Source organism: Heterodontus francisci, chromosome 34, assembly GCF_036365525.1.
Source record: "Heterodontus francisci isolate sHetFra1 chromosome 34, sHetFra1.hap1, whole genome shotgun sequence".
In the NCBI taxonomy this organism is placed as follows: domain Eukaryota; kingdom Metazoa; phylum Chordata; class Chondrichthyes; order Heterodontiformes; family Heterodontidae; genus Heterodontus; species Heterodontus francisci.
In genome coordinates, this window is record NC_090404.1 from 18,142,728 (window position 1) to 18,163,636 (window position 20,909).

Here is a 20,909-nt window from a genome sequence, read left to right on the forward strand (position 1 = left end):
CTGGGTGCCGCACTTTCAGAAAGACGTGTGGGCATACGGAAAAACATTTACAAATGGTTCCAAGTATTAGGAACTTCAGTTATGAAGACAGATTTAAGAAGTTAAGACTGTTTTCCTTGGAGAAGAGAAGGCTGAGAGGTGATTTGATAGAGGTATTCAAAATAATGAGGGGTCTGGACAGAGTAGATAGAGAGAAACTCTTCCCACTGGTGAAAGGATCGAGAACCAGAGGGCACAGATTTACAGTATTTGGGAAGAGAAGCAAAAGTGACATGAGGGAAAACTTTTTCATGTAGCTCGTGGTTAAGGTCTGGAATGTGCTGCCTGAGAGTGCGGTGGAGGCAGGTTCAGTGAAAGCATTCAAAAGGGAAATAGACTGTTGTATGGAAAGGAAGAATGTGCAAGGTTATGGGGAGAAGGTGGGGGAATGGAACTGAATGCATTGCTCTTTCGGAGAGCAGGTACGGACACAATGGGACGAATGGCCTCCTCCTGCACTGGAACAATTCTGTGATTCTGCAAGCCCGCCGCCCCCTCCCCCGCGACCACCTCCCCCTCGGATTTAGACCGGTCTGGTCGCGCATGCTCACCTCACACCGCCCGCCTGGCTGATGAACATCAGCTCCGGACCAATTGGAAGAGCGGTCGGGGGGGGGGGGCGGGGCTGGAGGCCAGCTCGGGCCACGGGTCCTCCAAGGAATCGGAGCGTGCGAGGGGGCGGGGCCTCCGAAATGACCCGCCCCACTCGCGCTCTTGGTCGGCAAAGGCCGTCATAGACACGGAAATTGCGTTCTCAGGTCAGAGATCAAGAGACTTGTGCGCAGACTCGTTTTCCTCCTGGGCTGTTTTACTGGAGTCGTGTTGCTGAGTGTGTCTAAACTCTGTCTCCCTATCCCGGTAATGTCGGTGGATTGGAGGTTGCTGTGAGTGTTGGACTATGTTGCCTTTCCTCATTCTTCCTCCTTCTCCCACTCCGAGTTCCAGGCTGCAGGCTCTGGTGGCTCAATGCACCTGGAACGTTAACCCTGTTTCTCTCTCCACAGATGCTGCCTGACCTGCTGAGCATTTCCAGCATTTCCTCCTTTTAATTTCAGATTTTCAGCATCCCCAATATTTTGGTTTTATTTTATTGCAAGTGTTGCTCACAGAACTGAGTCAAGAAACACAGACGGACCAGTTAAGAGCTGGTGTTTATTGGGAGTTGGTGTTGGATGTGGCATTTGCTCTCTGACCTCCTGTGTTGATCTTTTTTGTTGCATCAGTTTGATCTGGAGTGGAGATGGAGGAGAAGCAGCTGCTGGCTTTAATCCCGAGAACTTGTGAGCCCAGTTGGGCCCAACAGTTTCCAATGTGAGACGGTCAAGGGTGGGGAGGCTGCTCAATAAACACCAACCACTCAATGTGAAAGAGTATTGTTTCAGTAACAAGTATTTCTGTGGAGGCTTTTAAGCCATTTTACATATACAGAAGTTGTTCCTTCATTCTTGGGAGATGGCCGTCACTAGCCAGACCAGCATATATTGCCAGTCCCGTGCTGTCCATTGAGATGGTGATGGTGGGCCTTCTTCTTAAACCGCTGCAGTCCGTGTGGTGAAGGTGCTCCCACAATGGTGTTTGGGAAGGAGTTACAGGATTTTCACCCAGTGATGGAGAAGGAATGGTGATATATGTCCAAGTTAACATCAACCTGTATTTATATAGCACCTTTAATTTAATAAAATGTACCAGAGCATTTCATAGGAGTGTTATAAAGCAACATTTGACACTGAGCCACATAAGATATTTGGGCAGATGATCAAAACCTTGATCAAAGAGATGTGTTTTAATCAGTGTCTGAATCACGGAAGGTGAGGTAGAGAGGATTAGGGAGGGATTTCCAAAACTTATGGCCTTGGCAGCTGAAGTCACGGCCACCTGTGATGGAGGAATGAAAAGCAGGGATGTTCAAGATGTCAGAATTAGATGAGCCCTGATCTCTCGGAGGGTTGTAGGTCTGGAGGAGATTATAGAGATAGTGAGGGGTGAGGGAATGGAGGGATTTGAAAGCAAGGATGAGGATATTGAAATTGAGGTGCTGCTTAACTGGGAGCCTGTGTAGGCCAGTGAGCACAGTGGTGATGTGTGAACAGGACTGGGTTCGAGTAAGGACACAGACAGCAGAGTTTTGGATGATCTCAAGCTGACAGAGTAGAATGTGGGAGGCCGGCCAGGAGTGTGTTAGAATAGTCAAGTTGAGAGGAAAGAAATACATGGATGTAAGTTTCAGAGGTAGATGAGCTGAGACAGTGGTGATGTTACTGAGGTGGAAATAGGTGGTCTGAGTGATGGCACCGATTTGCAGTCGGAATTTCATCTCGGGGTCAAATATGACTAAGGTTATGAGCAGTCTGGTTTAGCCTCAGACAGTTTCCAGGGAGAGGGATAGAGTTGGTGACTAGAGACAGGAATTTGCAGCAGGAGCTCAAGACAATGGCTTCAGACTTCCAATATTTAATTGGAGGTAATTTCTGTTCATCCAGTACTGGATGTCAGACAAGTCAGGATGCTGTGTGACTTGGAGGGCAACTTGGAGGTGATGGTGTTCACATACACCTGATACCCTGTTCCTTCTGGATGATGGAAGTTGAGGGTTTGGGAGGTTCTGTCAAAGTTCTGGTCGAGTTGTACATATATGAAATACCTCTCCTCTCCCTGCCCCTCCTCCTCCCTCTCTTTCCTCCCAAAGAGAGCAGAGTCTTGTGTAGGTCCAGACTGGGTGGGAACTTCCCTTCCCTGAAGGACATTAATGAACCAGTTGGGTTGTACATCAATCCAGCAGCTTTCATGGTCACTTTTTCTCGTACTGCCCCCAAAAATTACCAGATTCATTCAGCTCCATTTCACACACTGCCTTTGTGTTTTTGTGAGTTCTGTCACAATTTTTTTTTCTGTTTTTAAATCAATTTCACAGGATTTTCGAAGGGGAGGAATTGCAGCCGTGAAATGCAAAGCAAACATCTGATCGGGATCTGAAGTCGTTGCCCAATTTAGCGTAACCCGAAAACCACTGGATTTTGAACGTGTTAGGAAAAAGCACTGATCACAGTGGGGAGAAACTGTACACGTGTTCTGTGTGTGGCCAAGGTTTTAGCCGATCATCTGGCCTGTCGAAACACAAGTGTAGTCACACTGGGAAGAAACCATGTAAATATGGGGACTGTGGGAAGGGATTGAAGTATCCAGTTGAGCTGGAAACTCATTCACGTAGTCGCACCCTGGAGAGTCCGTTCACCTACTCCGAGTGTGGGAAGGGATTCACTCAATCATCCAACCTGCTGGCACATCAACGGGTTCACGCTGACAGAGACATTTTAAATGTCTAGACTGTGGGAATTGCTATTTATGTTGTGCGGAATTGATGTCCCATCAACGTGTTCACACTGACGAGACCATTCAGGTCCACTCACTGCGGGACTGGGTTCAGGCAATCCTCTGATCTCACTGTACACCAACATATTCACACTGGGGAGAGGCCGTTCACCTGCTCTGAGTGTGGGAAAAGATTCACTCAGTCATCAAACCTGCTGACACACCGGCGAGTTCACACTGGGGAGAGGTCATTCTCCTGCTCTGAGTGTGGGAAAGGATTCACTCAGTCATCCCACCTGCTGACACACCAGCGAGATCACACTGGGGAGAGGCCATTCACCTGCTCTGAGTGTGGGAAAGGATTCGCTCAGTTATCCACCATGCTGACACACCAGCGAGTTCACACTGGGGAGAGGCCATTCACCTGCTTTGAGTGTGGGAAAGGATTCACTCAGTCATCAAACCTGCTGATACACCAGCGAGTGCACACTGGGGAGAGGCCGTTCACCTGCTCTGAATGCGGGAAGGGATTCACTCGGTCCTTCAACCTTCTGACACACCAGCGAGTTCACACTGGGGAGAGGCCGTTCACCTGCTCAGAGTGTGGAAAGGGATTCAAAACTTCATCTAACCTGCTGGCACACCAGCGAGTTCACATTGGGGAGAAGCCGTTTCCCTGCTCAGAGTGTGGGAAGGAATTCAAAACTTCATCCAACCGGCTGAGACACCAGCGAATTCACGTTGGGGAGAGGCCGTTCACCTGCTCAGAGTGTGGGAAGGGATTCAAAACTTCATCTAACCTGCTGTCACACCAGCAAGTTCACAATGGGGAGAGGCCGTTCACCTGCTCAGAGTGTGGGAAGGGATTCAAAACTTCATCGAACCTGCTGTCACACCAGCGAGTTCACACTGGGGAGAGGCCGTTCACCTGCTCAGAGTGTGGGAAGGGATTCAAAGCTTCATCCCAGCTGCAAAGACACCAGCGAGTTCACACTGAGGAGAGGCCATTCACCTGCTCTGAGTGTGGGAAGGGATTCAAAACTTCATCCGAGCTGCAAAGACACCAGCGAGTTCACACTGGGGAGAGGCCATGCACCTGCTCAGAGTGTGGGAAGGGTTTCAAAGCTTCATCCATCCTTCTGGCACACCAGCGAGTTCACACTGGGGAGAGGCCATTCTCCTGCTCTAAGTGTGGGAAAGGATTCACTCGGTCATCCCACCTGCTGAAACACCAGCGAGCACACACTGGGGAGAGGCCATTCACCTGTTTGGTGTGTGGCAAAGAATTCGAAACTTCATCCGATCTGCTGAGACACCAGCGAGTACACACTGGGGAGAGGCCGTTCACCTGCTCTGCATGTGGGGAGGGATTCAAAACTTCATCCCACCTGCTGATACACCAGCAAGTTCACACTGGGGAGAGGCCATTCACCTGCTCAGAGTGTGGAAAGGGATTCAAAAGTTCATCTAACCTGCTGAGACACCAGCGAGTTCACATTGGGGAGAGGCTGTTCACCTGCTCAGAGTGTGGAAAGGGATTCAAAACTTCATCTAGCCTGTTGTCACACCAGCGAGTTCACACTGGGGAGAGGCCATTCACCTGCTCTGAGTGTGGGAAGGGATTCACTCGGTCATCCCACCTGCTGAGACATCAGCGAGTTCACACTGGGGAGAGGCCATTCACCTGCTCTGAGTGTGGGAAGGGATTCACTCGGTCATCCCACCTGCTGACACACCAGCAAGTACACACTGGGGAGAAGCCATTCACCTGTTCGGTGTGTGGCAAGGAATTCAAAACTTCATCCGAACAGCTGACACACCAGCGAGTTCACACTGGGGAGAGGCCGTTCACCTGCTCAGAGTGTGGAAAGGGATTCAAAACTTCATCTAGCCTGCTGTCACACCAGCGAGTTCACACTGGGGAGAGGCCGTTCACCTGCTCAGAGTGTGGAAAGGGATTCAAAACTTCATCTAGCCTACTGTCACACCAGCGTGTTCACACTGCGGAGAAGCCGTTCAGCTGCTCAGAATGTGGTAGGGGATTTAAAACTTCATACGAAGTGCTGTCACACCAGCGAGTTCACACTGGGGAGAGGCCGTTCACCTGCTCAGAATGTGGGATGGGATTCACTCATTCATCCACCCTGCTGGCGCACCGGCGAATTCACACTGGGGAGAGGCCGTTCACCTGCTCCGAGTGTGGGAAGGGATTCACTTGTTCATCCACCCTGCTGGCGCACCGGCGAGTTCACACTGGGGAGAGGCCGTTCACCTGCTCCGAGTGTGGGAAGGGATTCACTTGTTCATCTAACCTGCTGAAACACCAGCGAGTTCACACTGGGGAGAGGCCGTTCACCTGCTCTGAATGCGGGAAGGGATTCCCTCAGTCCTCCAGTCTTCTGACACACCAGCGAGTTCACAAGTAGATCGGGGATGAGAAGTTTCTGCCAAATGGCGGATTTCCAACATTGGGGTTTCGGAAATCAACTAATGGTTTCTCCCTTTCCAACCTTAACTGCTGATAGTTCTGATTTTCTTTAATGCCGGTACAACCACAAACCATTTTTAAGTCGTCTTTGTTTTTTATTTTCTTCCACCTCGGTGGAAATGAGCTTCAACCAGGAAAGCAAGTGGTTACAACTGCATACTCCTTCACAACGTCAGTGTGTCAGTCTTCTGTAAATGGCAAAACAGGAGGTGTGTGTATACTCAGAGCAGTCGTGGGGAAGGTGTTAGAATCGATCATTAAGGAGGCTCCGACTGGGCACTTATAAAAACTCAATGTAATCGGGAATAGTCAGCACAGTTTTGTGAAAGAGAGATCACTTCAACATAGCGGCGCCTCATCAGACCCCTTTCCTATCCTGAGTGGCGTGAAACAGGACTATGTTATCGCACCCACACTTTTTGGGGATTTTCTTCTCCCTGCTGCTCTCACATGCGTTCAAGTCTTCTGAAGAAGGAATTTTCCTCCACACAAGATCAGGGGGCAGGTTGTTCAACCTTGCCCGTCTAAGAGCGAAGTTCAAAGTACGGAAAGTCCTCATCAGGGAACTCCTCTTTGCTGACGATGCTGCTTTAACATCTCACACTGAAGAGTGCCTGCAGAGACTCATCGACAGGATTGCGGCTGCCTGCAATGAGTTTGGCCTAACCGTCAGCCTCAAGAAAAGGAACATCATGGGACAGGATGTCAGAAATGCTCCATCCATCAATATTGGCAACCACGCTCTGGAAGTGGTTCAAGAGTTCACCTACCTAGGCTCAACTATCACCAGTAACCTGTCTCTCAATGCAGAAATCAACAAGCGCATGGGAAAGGCTTCCACTGCTATGTCCAGACTGGCCAAGAGAGTGTGGGAAAATGGCGCACTGACACGGAACACAAAAGTCTGAGTGTATCAACCCTGTGTCCTCAGTACCTTGCTCTATGGCAGCGAGGCCTGGACAACGTATGTCAGCCAAGAGCGACGTCTCATTTCATTTCATCTTCGCTGCCTCCGGAGAATACTTGGCATCAGGTGGCAGGACCGTATCTCCAACACAGAAGTCCTCGAGGCGGCCAACATTCCCAGCATATACACCCTACTGAGTCAGCAGCGCTTGAGATGGCTTCGCCATGTGAGCCGCATGGAAGATGGCAGGATCCCCAAAGACACATTGTACAGCGAGCTCGCCACTGGTATCAGACCCACCGGCCGTCCATGTCTCCGCTTTAAAGACGTCTGCAAATGTGACGTGAAGTCCTGTAACATTGATCACAAGTCGTAGGTGTCTGTTGCCAGCGTTCACCAGAGCTGGTGGGCAGCCATAAAGGTGGGGCTAAAGTATGGCGAGTCGAAGAGACATAGCAGTTGGCAGGAAAAAAGACAAAAGCGCAAGGAGAGAGCCAACTGTGTAACAGCCCCGACAAACCAATTTTTCTGCAGCACCTGTGGAAGAGCCTGTCACTCTAGAATTGGCCTTTATAGCCACTCCACACACCACTGACCACCTCCAGGTGCTTACCCATTGTCTCTCGAGATAAGGAGGCCAAAGAAAGAAAGAAATCATGTTTAACCAATTTACTGAAGTTCTTTGAAGGAGTAACATGTGCTGTGGATAAAGGGGAGCCCGTTAACGACTGTACTTGGATTTCCAGAAGGCATTTGACAAGGTGCCACATAAAAGGTTATTGCACAAAGTAGAAACTCATGGTGTAGTGGGGTAACATATTAGCATGAATAGAAGATTGGCTGGCAGAAAACAGAGTATACATAAATGGGTCCTTTTCTGATTGGCAGGATTTGACAATTAGAGTCCTGCAGGGGCCTCAACTTTTTCCAATTTATATCAATGACTTAGATGGGGGGAGTGTAGGCATGGTAGCTAAATTGGCAGATGACACAAAGATAGGTAGGAAAATATGTTGTGAAGAGGACATAAGGAGGTTGCAGACTGTGATAACAGAATTTTCAAGAACAGAATAATATGGGGACATTTAAGATGAAATAATCAATCATGTATTACTAACAAACTAACTTCGGAGCTGCACAGACAGCTTATCAGTAATGACTTCATAGCTTTAGAGCTTCAGCAGACAGCTTATCAGAATTTAATAGTAGCCTATTCAGTGCTGTAGGGACAGCTTATCAGTACAAATAGACTAACCAGCTAAAACCTAGCAGGACAGCTGCAGCTGTTGAAGACTAACCCTTTGTATGACAATCAGCCCAACGTTCCCAGGAGATAAGGGAATAAGAAACTGCTTGAGGAGAGGGCGACAAGGCCGTGCCCCAATCAGGCCCTGACACCAAGAAACTGCAAAGTTTGTGAACCAATTGGGAACATAAAGGGGGTGTCACTAATTTGTAAGAAGAACTATAAGAAAGGCTTGAATTCCCTCCTCCAGCACGGAGGAAGAGGGAGGAGAGCCCAGGTGTTGTTGTTGTTCGCTTTGCTGATGATGTAACCACTAAGTACTACAATAAAGTTTCTTAAAGCTCCAGTCGGACTTCGTCTCTTTTTGGTGTAACCAATGAGAACATAACAAAACTGAGATCCAACACAGACCAATATATATAGGTTGAGTGAGTGGGCAAAATCTGGCAGATGGAGGATAATGTGGGAAATGTGAAGTTGTTCACTTTGGGAAGAGGAATAAAAAAGCAGAGTATTACTTAAATAGAGAGGGCTCTAGGTATTTTAGTGCATGAGTCACAAAACGTAATAAAGAAGGTGAATGGAACGCTACCCCTGATTACGAGAGGAATTGAAAATAAAAGTAAGGATGTTATGCTTCAGTTATACAGGGCATTGGTGAGACCACATCTCAAATACTGTGTGCAGTTTTGGTATCCTTACTTAAGAAAGGAAGTAAAAGTGATGATGGAGGTTCAGAGGAGGTTTACTAGATTGATACCTGGAATGAGCTTGTTGTCTTATGAGGAAAGGTTGGACAGACCGGGCTTGTTTTCACTGGAGTTTAGAAGAGTGAGGGAGACTTAATTGAAGTATATAAGATCCTGAATGGTTTTGACAAGGTGGATGTGGAAAGGATGTTTCCTCGTGTGGGTGAGTCCAGAGTAATTCTGTTCGAGGAATTTAAAAACTCTCTCCCACTCTCAATAAAGACCCATGTAGAGGAGCAGTGCGTTCAGGGAGCCCGGCAAGTGGCCGTTCTGGTTGATGAGTGTTCTTTAATATGTAAGTCCGTTTCCCAGTGGAGAACCTTTCCTAATCACCTCCACAAATCCAAAAAGGACAAAGGGTGGGAAGGTGATCTCCCCCCAGCCAATCCTGAGAGAGAAAGGAAAGCAGGAGACACAGGGGGCCCTCCTCCAGTCAAGAAGGAAGGTGCTGTGAGCAAGAGTGAGACCTGGAGACCTGTGTGCTTCCATTGTAATAAAGCAGGGCATTTAAAAGCTGACTGCTGGAAACTAAATGGGAAACCAATATGTTTAATCAGGGCACACCTGCTCAGTGAAGACAGGGACCTGATGCAAAGCACAGCAGAACAAGCTGTGGCTTTGACTACAGTAAGAGTCAGACTCAGGAAGCTTACTACGGTCAGTGCAGGAAAAGCTAATAGGATTCCTGAAGGTTATCAGGGTTTTGTGTCTGAAGGGAAAGTAACCCCATACCCCTTGAGTGGGGCAAGCAAGCCCATAGTGATTCTTTGGGACCACGAGATCCCTTCTTAGGGACACAGGTGCCACTAGATCCCTTTTACTGGGAAAAGGCCTGACCTTTCCCCCAGAGCGTGCAGTGAACACCAACATGGTGGTGAATGGTATTGGAGGTCAGTGTATGCCTGTACCTGTACACCGGGTGCACTTGGAGTGTGACCTAGTTTCGGGATCGGTTACCGTTGGGATTGTCCCTAGATTGCCTGTGGACAGGGTTGACCTGCTCCTAGGTAACGGTCTGTTGGGGGTGAAGGTGGTGGTCCCCCAGACGTGAAAGAAAGACCGCAGGAGGTCAGAGAGACAGGGCTGTGGCAGGAGACGGTTCCCTGCAGTTTCCCTAAATGTGTAGTGGATCAGGCCATGAGCAAACCAGTTCCTGCAGAGGAGACTGCATTGGCACTGTGTGCAAATGAGCTCGAGGTCTGCCTGTCCGAGACTTTCTTTGGAAAGTTAGGAGACCCAGGGAATGAATTAAATGGATTTTCCCGAGGTGAGGCTCAGCGAGCCGACCCAGTATTGCGAGAGTTAGCACAGGCTGCCCAGTCTGAAAGTGAAGCCGAGGGAGTCCCTGATTGCTACTGTTTAAAAATGAGGTACTGATGAGGAAATGGAATTCTCCTCACAGACCTGAGGGAAAAGAGTGGACAGTAGTTCATCAGTTCATTGTGCTACAGAGGGACCAGGGAGCAATATTGAGAAGGGCCCATGAGACTACAGTAACTGAACATGCCGGTATATGAAAGACCAAAGCCCACATAAGACAGTAGTTTGACTGGCTAAAACTCCACAAAGATGTGGTGGAGTACTGCAGGAGTTGCTACATGTGCCAGGTTGAGGAGAAACCCCAACCTACAGAGAAACCTCCTAAGTCCTGTACCGGTGTTAGGAGGACTCTCCAGCCAAGGGCTGGTGAACTGTACGGAATCCATGCTGAGAACAAAAGGGGACAAGCAGGCACACGGCTGGCATAGGTTTGGAAAGAGAAGGGGAAAACGTGACCAAGAGGGCAGGTTAAAGAAAGTCCGGGAGGAATCCGGATAAAAACCCCGACTGTGTGGTCAGCCAACCCCAAAAAATTTGAAAAGTTAGACCCCGCCTCTCGGTGGCACAGATCCATGAGGGTGATGCCTCACCTAGTCGAAGTGCCAAGGGAGAGTGCAGCCGAGTCTGCACACATACCTGCAGGTAGGAGTGTCCCAGAGAACAGAGGGGAGATTAACAAAGAATTCTCCCCCACAGTCAGAGGAAAAGTGCACCACCTATCCCCTGAAGGCAAAAGGCTTTGCATGATTCAGCAAAGCACTGAGAGAGAGTTCAGGATAGACCCACCCACCACTAACTCTCCTGGGGGAAAAAAATGACCCGAAAAGGAACAAAACCTAAGGCAGTCATGGGAATGGGCAAACTGAAGAAAAGCTTCCCCTGAAAGAACGACCTGGTTACTGGGATGCCAAAAAAGGGGACATTGAAGCAACATCGGCACCCAGAAAAGACAATTCTAATAGGCTTTAAGATTGCTGAAGGAATGGAAATGAATGAGAGAAATGTATCTTATATTTCTCTCAAAATTGTAATGAAATGTGCCATTTTTTTTTCAAATCGCATTTCATTCCCCTGGGTGTGGAGGTGTCATGCAGGCCCCCACCTGCCAAGAATGAGACACATTAATTTTGCCACATGGACATTAAAACTTAACATTGTTGCTTGGAAGAAAAGAGGGCCTATGACAAGGAATTGCCAGGCCCCTCGTCAGAAAGGCCTTTTATGCATACGAGCAGACAGCATTGGAACAAAGGAACCAGTCCCTGCTTCCCAATATACAGAAGACGTGGTCAGACCAGTTTAGTCACATGACTAACTGGCTGTGGCAGGAATTTGAACTTGCCACAGAGTTTTGAACTGAAACTCAGAAAGCTGTTTGCTCCTGGACTGAAAAGACCTCTCTCCTTTCTGCTCTCATTTCTTTCTCACCAGCTTTGGAATCCATTGAAGATACAGGAACCCCAAGAGAGAAATGTCTCCTGCAGTGAACAAGGTTTAAGAATACCGGGCCCCAACGAAAAGCAAGAATGACTTCCAAGCAAGAACGACCTACAAAAGGACTACAATGAGCCCGAAGCACAGTAACAAGAAACTCTTCTGATATTGCCTCAAACTTCTCCACTTTATTTTTTTTCTTCCACTCTTTTCTGTCTCGACTTGCATGTGTGTATTGCATATGCATGCTAACTTGGGGGCACGGCGTGTATCCATAGGTGTTAACCGAATTAGAGTTTAAGTTTAAATTTTAATAAATTTCACTTTTCTTCTTTAAACCTAAGAAGGCCTGTCTGTGTCATTTCTTTGCTTTATAATTGGAAAGCAGTGATCAAGGATTCGCTAAGGGGGAGCTCAAAACACACCGTGTTTAAAAATTAATTCCTGTTACAGTAAGATCAGGTGAAGGCTGAAAGACACCCCTAGACATCTTTCTCACCTGGTCGTAACAATATGGAATTGGCTGAGTGACAGGAAACAAAGAGTAGTGGTGAAGAGATGTTTTTCAGGCTGGAGGAAGGTTTGTAGTGGAGTTCCCCAGGGGTCAGTGTTGGGACCTTTGCTTTTCCTGATATATATTAATGGCCTAGACCTTGGTGTACGGGACACAATTTAAAAAGTCTGCAGATGATATGAAAATTGGAAGCATTGAGAACTGAGGAGGCTCGTGTCGAACTCAAAAAGGACACAGACAAGTTGGTGGAATGGGCCGACAGGTGTCAGATGAAGCTCAATGCAGAGAGGTGAGAAGTGATTCATTTTGGTCGGAAGAACATGGAGACACAGTATAAAATAAAGGCTACAATTCTAAAGGGGGTGCAGGAGCAGAGGGACCTGGGTGTATACGTGCATAAGTCATTGACGGTGTTCGGATAGGTTGAGAGAGCAGTTAATAAAGTATACAGCATCCTCGGCTTTATTAACAGAGGAATAGTGGACAAGAGCAAGGAAGTTATGTTGAAGTTGGAGATGACACTAGTTTGACCTCAGCAGAAGGCAGGGGAATATTGCTCTTTCGGAGAGCAGGTACGGACACAACGGGCCGAATGGCCTCCTCCTTCTGTGATTCTGCGAAGCCCCGCCCCACTCTCTCCCGCGACCACCTCCCTCTCCGCCTCCGCCCCGGTCTGGTCGCGCATGCTCACCTCACACCGCCCGCCTGGCTGATGGACATCAGCTCCGGACCAATTGGAAGAGCGTTTGGGGGGAGGGGCGTGGCTGGAGGCCCGCTCGGGCGACGGGTCTGCCAACGAAACGGAGCGTGCGAGGGGGCGGGGCTTGCGCCAAGGAGGGGGCGCGGTCTTTCCCTTCAGTCCCGCCCCACTCGCGCTATTGGTCGACAGCCGCCGTCAACTCATCGGAAAAGCGTTCTCTCAGGTCAAAGATCAAGAGCCGTGTGCGCAGACTCGTTTTCCTCCTGGGATGTTCTACTGGAGTCGTGTTGCTGAGTGTGTCTAAACTCTGTCTCCCTATCCCGGTAATGTCGGTGGATTGGAGGTTGCTGTGAGTGTTGGACTATGTTGCCTCTCCTCATTCTTCCTCCTTCTCCCACTCCGAGTTCCAGGCTGCAGGCTCTGGTGGCTCAATGCACCTGGAACGTTAACCCTGTTTCTCTCTCCACAGATGCTGCCTGACCTGCTGAGCATTTCCAGCATTTCCTCCTTTTAATTTCAGATTTTCAGCATCCCCAATATTTTGGTTTTATTTTATTGCAAGTGTTGCTCACAGAACTGAGTCAAGAAACACAGACGGACCAGTTAAGAGCTGGTGTTTATTGGGAGTGGGAGTTGGATGTGGCATTTGCTCTCTGACCTCCTGTGTTGGTCTTTTTTGTTGCATCAGTTTGATCTGGAGTGGAGATGGAGGAGAAGCAGCTTTAATCCCGAGAACTTGTGAGCCCAGTCGGGCCCAACAGTTTCCAATGTGAGAGGGTCAAGGGTGGGGAGGCCGCTCAATAAACACCAACCACTCAATGTGAAAGAGTATTGTTTCAGTAACAAGTATTTCTGTCGAGGCTTTTAAGCCATTTTACATATACAGAAGTTGTTCCTTCATTCTTGGGAGATGGCCGTCACTAGCCAGACCAGCATATATTGCCAGTCCCGTGCTGTCCATTGAGATGGTGATGGTGGGCCTTCTTCTTAAACCGCTGCAGTCCGTGTGGTGAAGGTGCTCCCACAATGGTGTTAGGGAAGGAGTTACAGGATTTTCACCCAGTGATGATGAAGGAATGGTGATATATGTCCAAGTTAACATCAACTTGTATTTAAACTGCACCTTTAATGTAATAAAATGTACCAGAGCATTTCACAGGAGTGTTAGAAAGCAACATTTGACACTGAGCCACATAAGATATTTGGGCAGATGATCAAAACCTTGATCAAAGAGATGTGTTTTAAGAAGTGTCTAAAGCATGGAAGGTGAGGCAGAGAGGATTAGGGAGGGATTTCCAAAGCTTATGGCCTTGGCAGCTGACGTCACGGCCACCTGTGATGGAGGAATGAAAAGCAGGGATGCTCAAGATGTCAGAATTAGATGAGCCCTGATCTCTCGGAGGGTTGTAGGTCTGGAGGAGATTATAGAGATAGTGAGGGGCGAGGGCATGGAGGGATTTGAAAGCAAGGATGAGGATTTTGAAATTGAGGTGCTGCTTAACTGGGAGCCTGTGTAGGCCAGTGAGCACAGTGGTGATGTGTGAACAGGACTGGGTTCAAGTAAGTACACAGGTAGCAGAGTTTTGGATGATCTCAAGTTTACAGAGGGTAGAATGTGGGAGGCCGGCCAGGCGTGTGTTAGAATAGTCAAGTTGAGAGGTAACAAATACATGGATGTAAGTTTCAGAGGTAGATGAGCTGAGGCACTGGTGATGTCACTGAGGTGGAAATAGGCGGTCTGAGTGATGGCGCCGACATGCAGTCGGAATCTCATCTCGGGGTCAAATATGACACTAAGGTTATGAACAGTCCGGTTTAGCCTCAGACAGTTTCCAGGGAGAGGGATAGAGTTGGTGACTAGGGAGAGGAATTTGTAGCAGGAACTGAAGACAATGGCTTCAGACTTCCCAATATTTAATTGGAGGTAATTTCTGTTCATCCAGTACTGGATGTCAGACAAGTCAGGATGGTGTGTGACTTGGAGGGCAACTTGGAGGTGATGGTGTTTGCGCACACCTGATACCCTGGTTTTCTGGATGATGGAAGTTGAGGGTTTGGGAGGTTCTGTCAAACGTCTCGTCGAGTTGTACATATATGAAATACCTCTCCTCTCCCTGCCCCTCCTCCTCCCTCTCTCTCCTCCCAAAGAGAGCAGAGTCGTGTGTAGGTCCAGACTGGGTGGTAAGTTCCCTTCCCTGAAGGACATTAATGAACCAGTTGGGTTGTACATCAATCCATCAGCGTTCATAGTCACTTTTTCTCGTACTGCCCCCTAAAATTACCAGATTCATTCAGCTCCATTTCACACCCTGCCTTTGTGTTTTTGTGAGTTCTGTCACAATTTTTTTTTCTGTTTTCAATCAATTTCACAGGGTTTTCGAAGGGGAGGAATTGCAGCCGTGAAATGCAAAGCAAACATCTGATCGGGATCTGAAGTCGTTGCCTAATTTAGCGGAACCCGAAAACCACCGGATTTTGAACGTGTTGGGAAAAAGCACCGATCACAGTGGGGAGAAACTGTACACGTGTTCTGTGTGTGGCCAAGGTTTTAGCCGATCATCTGGCCTGTCGAAACACAAGTGTAGTCACACTGGGAAGAAACCATGTAAATATGGGTACTGTGGGAAGGGATTGAAGTATCCAGTTGAGCTGGAAACTCATTCACGTAGTCGCACCCTGGAGAGTCCGTTCACCTACTCCGAGTGTGGGAAGGGATTCACTCAATCATCCAACCTGCTGGCACATCAACGGGTTCACGCTGACAAGAGACATTTTAAATGTCTGGACTGTGGAAATTGCGATTCAGGTTTTGCGGAATTGATGTCCCATCAACGTGTTCACACTGACGAGACCATTCAGGTCCACTCACTGCGGGACTGGGTTCAGGCAATCCTCTGATCTCACTGTACACCAACATATTCACACTGGGGAGAGGCCGTTCACCTGCTCTGAGTGTGGGAAAGGATTCGCTCAGTTATCCACGCTGCTGATACACGAGCAAGTACACACTGAGGAGATGCCGTTCACCTGCTCTGAATGCGGGAAGGGATTCACTCGGTCCTTCAATCTTCTGACGCACCAGCGAGTTCACAATGGGGAGAAGCCGTTCACCTGCTCAGAGTGTGGGAAGGGATTCAAAACTTCATCTAGCCTGCTGTCACACCAGCGAATTGACATTGGGGAGAGGTCATTCACCTGCTCAGAGTGTGGGAAGGGATTCAAAACTTCATCCCACCTGCTGAGACACCAGCAAGTTCACATTGGGGAGAGGCCGTTCACCTGCTTAGAGTGTGGAAAGGGATTCAAAACTTCATCTAACCTGCTGTCACACCAGCAAGTTCACATTGGGGAGAGGCCGTTCACCTGCTCAGAGTGTGGGAAGGGATTTAAAACTTCATCTAACCTGCTGTCACACCAGCGAGTTCACATTGGGGAGAGGCCATTCACCTGTTCACAGTGTGGGAAGGGATTCAAAACTTCACCCCACCTGCTGAGACACCAGCGAGTTCACACTGGGCAGAGGCCATTCACCTGCTCAGAGTGTGGGAAGGGATTCAAAATTTCATCCCACCTGCTGAGACACCAGCGAGTTCACACTGGGGAGAGGCCATTCACCTGCTCAGAGTGTGGGAAGGGATTCAAAACTTCATCCACCCTGCTGATACACCAGCGAGTTCATTCTGGGGAGAGGCCATTCTCCTGCTCTGAGTGTGGGAAAGGATTCACTCGGTCATCCCATCTGCTGACACACCAGCGAGTTCACACTGGGGAGAGGCCATTCTCCTGCTCTGAGTGTGGGAAAGGATTCACTCGGTCATCCAATCTGCTGACACACCAGCGAGTTCACACTGGGGAGAGGCCATTGTCCTGCTCAGAGTGTGGGAAAGGATTCACTCAGTTATCCACCCTGCTGACACACCAGCGGGTTCACACTGGGGTGAGGCTGTTCACCTGCTGTGAATGCGGGAAGGGATTCACTTGGTCCTTCAACCTTCTGACACACCAGCGAGTTCACACTGGGGACAGGCCATTCAACTGCTCAGAGTGTGGAAAGGGATTCAAAACTTCATCTAACCTGCTGTCACACCAGCGAGTTCACATTGGGGAGAGGCCGTTCACCTGCTCAGAGTGTGGAAAGGGATTCAAAACTTCATCTAACCTGCTGTCACATCAGCGCGTTCACACTGGGGAGAGGCCGTTCACCTGTTCTGAGTGTGGTAGGGGATTTAAAACTTCATCTAACCTGCTGTCACACCAGCGAGTTCACATTGGGGAGAGGCCGTTCACCTGCTCAGAGTGTGGAAAGGGATTCAAAACTTCATCTAACCTGCTGTCACATCAGCGCGTTCACACTGGGGAGAGGCCGTTCACCTGTTCTGAGTGTGGTAGGGGATTTAAAACTTCATCTAACCTGCTGTCACACCAGCGAGTTCACATTGGGGAGAGGCCGTTCACCTGCTCAGAGTGTGGAAAGGGATTCAAAACTTCATCTAACCTGCTGTCACACCAGCAAGTTCACACTGGGGAGAGGCCGTTCACCTGCTCTGAATGTGTGGAAGTGAGCAGAACGACATGGCACTATGCTGGATGGGAAATATAGCCAAGTTAGGAGTAGTCACTTTGCTGAGCTCTGATGAAATGATTTAAAGCTTGAGAAACTGCAATGAAATAGTTAAAAGTAAAGGCTGAGAGTGTGAGATCGTATAAACTTACAGGCACTGGTAATTGCAAGGACATTTATTCATTCATGACTTGATTGTGTGACTCCTTGTGGTTTGGAACAAATGGATTCCTGTGAGAGATGCTGGCCATCCCTGTGTGAGTGATGATAAGGAATGAAAGGCCACACTATCACTGTATACTGTTGCTGCTTGGTGTTACTTCATGATGTGACTTGATAGAGATTACAGGATCCCAGGACTTATGACAATTGTGGGAAGCAAAAGCAGTATCTGTGGGAATCAAAATCAGTATCTTGTTTCTAACTCCTCTTCCTTTGCTAATTGTCTTAATGTCTGTTTTCTTTTAATCTTGCTGATACAAAACGATATTTTATTAGTAACAAGTATGTATTGAGAATGGAGTGTATTGTAACCTCAGTAACAGATGTACTGCATGTCACCACGTGGGTGAAGTCGAATTGTACCGCACTGATTGGTTAAACAAGGAGGTGTAGCATGAATCTTAATGTATAAACAGTAGTACCTGTATCACAAACTTCACTTACTCTGGGGGGGGACCCGACAGACTCTGGTGGAGTCAGTGCCGCTGTTCTCAGAGTAAGTCCGCTGGCGACTGCGCAAATAAAGTAATTGATTTTACCTACACATCCGACTCGGTATATTTACTGAACCAGACTGAAGGCAAAAAGAACTCAGATTTACAAATGCGGGAAGGGATTCCCTCGGTCCTCCAGTCTTCTGACACACCAGCGAGTTCACAAGTAGCTCGAGGATGAGAAGTTTCTGCCAAATGGCGGATTTCCAACATTGGGGTTTCGGAAATTTACCACTGGCTTCTCCCTTTCCAACCTTAACCACTGATAGTTCTGATTTTCTTTAATGCCGGTACAACCACAAACCGTTTCTAAGTCGTCTTTGTTTTTTATTTTCTTCCACCTCGGTGGAAATGAGCTTCAACCAGGAAAGCAAGTGGTTGCAACTGCATACTCCTTCACAACTTCAGTGTGTCAGTCTTCTGTAAATGGCAAAACAGGAGGTGTGTGTATACTCAGAGCAGTCGTGGGGAAGGTGTTAGAATCGATCATTAAGGAGGCTCCAACTGGGCACTTATAAAAACTCAATGTAATCGGGAATAGTCAGCACAGTTTTGTAAAGGGTAAATCGTGTTTAACCAATTTACTGGAGTTCTTTGAAGGAGTAACATGCGCTGTGGATAAAGGGGAGCCCGTTAACGATTGTACTTGGATTTCCAGAAGGCATTTGACAAGGTGCCACATAAAAGGTTATTGCACAAAGTAGAAACTCATGGTGTAGTGGATAACATATTAGGATAAATAGAAGATTGGCTGGCAGAAAACAGAGAGTATACATAAATGGGTCCTTTTCTGATTGGCAGGATTTGACGAGTGGAGTCCTGCTGGGGCCTCAACTTTTTCCAATTTATATCAATGACTTAGATGAGGGGAGTGTAGGCATGGTAGCTAAATTGGCAGATGACAAAAAGATAGGTAGGAAAGTATGTTGTGAAGAGGACATAAGGAGGTTGCAGACCAATATATATATATAGGTTGAGTGAGTGGGCCAAACTTGGCAGATGGAGTATAATGTGGGAAATGTGAAGTTGTTCACTTTGGCAAGAAGAATAAAAAAAGCAGAGTATTACTTAACTAGAGATGGCTCTAGGTATTTTAGTGCATGAGCCACAAAAAGTAATAAAGAAGGCGAATGGAACGCTACCCCTGATTATGAGAGGAATTGAAAATAAAAGTAAGAATGTTATGCTTCAGTTATACAGGGCATTGGTGAGACCACATCTCAAATACTGTGTGCAGTTTTGGTATCCTTATTTAAGAAAGGATGTAAATGTGCTGAAGGAGGTTCAGAGGAGGTTTACCAGATTGATACCTGGAATGAGCTTGTTGTCTAATGAGGAAAGGTTGTTTTTGCCTTCGTGGGATATCTTAGCAGAGACTACTTGAGAACTGACACAGCTCATTTGACATGGTTTAAAATTAATGGTTCAGGATCAGTAGCTGGGAAGTCGCTGGTCTGCAGCAAAAACATTGGTCTGTCAATAGGAAATTGAAACTTGCTTCCATTTACACAGCAGTGTGTGTTTGAAGTAATTTCTGAAAACCCTGCACAAACTGATTACTGTATGTGAATATTCTGCAGTGAGCATGAGCTGTATAAACTGAATATATCCTGTGCTTTGCAGCAACTGAAGTGATCTGGAATTTCCACTTATCGGTTTGCTCAGGTGTCTGGCTGAATTCCATTCATTGTTCATCTCCACTTTCACTGTCTACTGCCCCAGTCACACTGTAAACCTTGAGTCAGTGTGAAGCTGTCTTTTGCACCATACTGATGCAAGGCAAGGAGTATAACTCTGGCCATCTTTCTTCAAGGCAGCTAAAATGGCCAACTGAGACCTGGTCCCTTTTAATACAAAGCAAGCTAACTGGAAAAGCACTTGAGGTTTATTCCTTGTTGCCAGGTGGGAGTTCATCACATTATGAACTGACCAAAAATGCTATCCTCGGGCATCTGAATTAGTACCCAAAGCCTACCGCCAAAAGTTTAGAACCCTCAAAAAGCAAGCTAATCAAACTTATCTGGAGGTAAGCAGCTGGCTTTTGACCGGTGGCTGAGGGCTCTTAAAATACAGCTCAGCTATGAGACTCTCAGGGGAGTAATTCTGTTCGAGGAATTTAAAAACTCTCTCCCACTCTCAATAAAGACCCATGTAGAGGAGCAGTGGGTTCAGGGAGCCCGGCAAGCGGCCGTTCTGGTTGATGAGTTTTCTTTAATATGTAAGTCCGTTTCCCAGGGGAGAACCTTTCCTAATCACCTCCACAAATCCAAAAACGACAAATTGTGGGAAGGTGATCTCCACCCAGCCAATCCTGAGAGAGAAAGGAAAGCAGGAGACCCAGGGGGCCCTCCTGCAGCCAAGAAGGAAGGTGCTGTGAACAAGAGTGAGAACTGGAGACCTGTGTGCTTCCATTGTAATAAAGCAGGGCATTTAAAAGCTGACTGCTGGAAACTAAAGGGGAAACCAATATGTTTAATCAGGGCACACCTGATCAGTGAAGACAGGGACCTGATGCAAAGCACAGCAGAACAAGCTGTGGCTTTAACTACAGTAAGAGTCAGACCCAGGAAGCTTACTACGGCCTGCGCAGGAAAAGCTAATAGGATTCCTGAAGGTTATCGGGTTTTGTGTCTGAAGGGAAAGTGACCCCATACTCCTTGAGTGGGGCAAGCAAGCCCATAGTGATTCTTTGGGAACACGAGATCCCTTCTTAGGGACACAGGGGCCACTAGATCCCTTTTACTGGGAAAAGACCTGACCTTTTCCCCAGAGCATGCAGTGAACACTAAAATGGTGGTGAATGGTATTGGAGGTCAGTGTATGCCTGTACCTGTACACCGGGTGAACTTGGAGTGTGACCTGGTTTCGGGATCGGTGAACGTAGAGATTGTCCCTAGTTTGCCTGTGGACAGGGTTGACCTGCTCC

The 20,909-nt window shown here is 47.8% G+C and overlaps 1 protein-coding gene and 1 pseudogene across 1 annotated transcript; both read left to right on the plus strand.

The window, feature by feature from the left end:
- Nucleotides 1-3,044: 3,044 nt before the first annotated feature.
- On the plus strand, nucleotides 3,045-3,362 carry LOC137348682 (zinc finger protein 239-like; the record flags this gene model as incomplete). The annotated part of the gene is made up of 1 exon (XM_068013941.1): nucleotides 3,045-3,362. A coding segment is annotated over one exon (318 nt), but the record flags the coding sequence as incomplete, so codon positions are not given.
- A 35-nt stretch (nucleotides 3,363-3,397) lies between these two features.
- Nucleotides 3,398-18,033, plus strand: LOC137349175 (zinc finger protein 850-like; annotated as a pseudogene).
- Nucleotides 18,034-20,909: the final 2,876 nt, after the last annotated feature.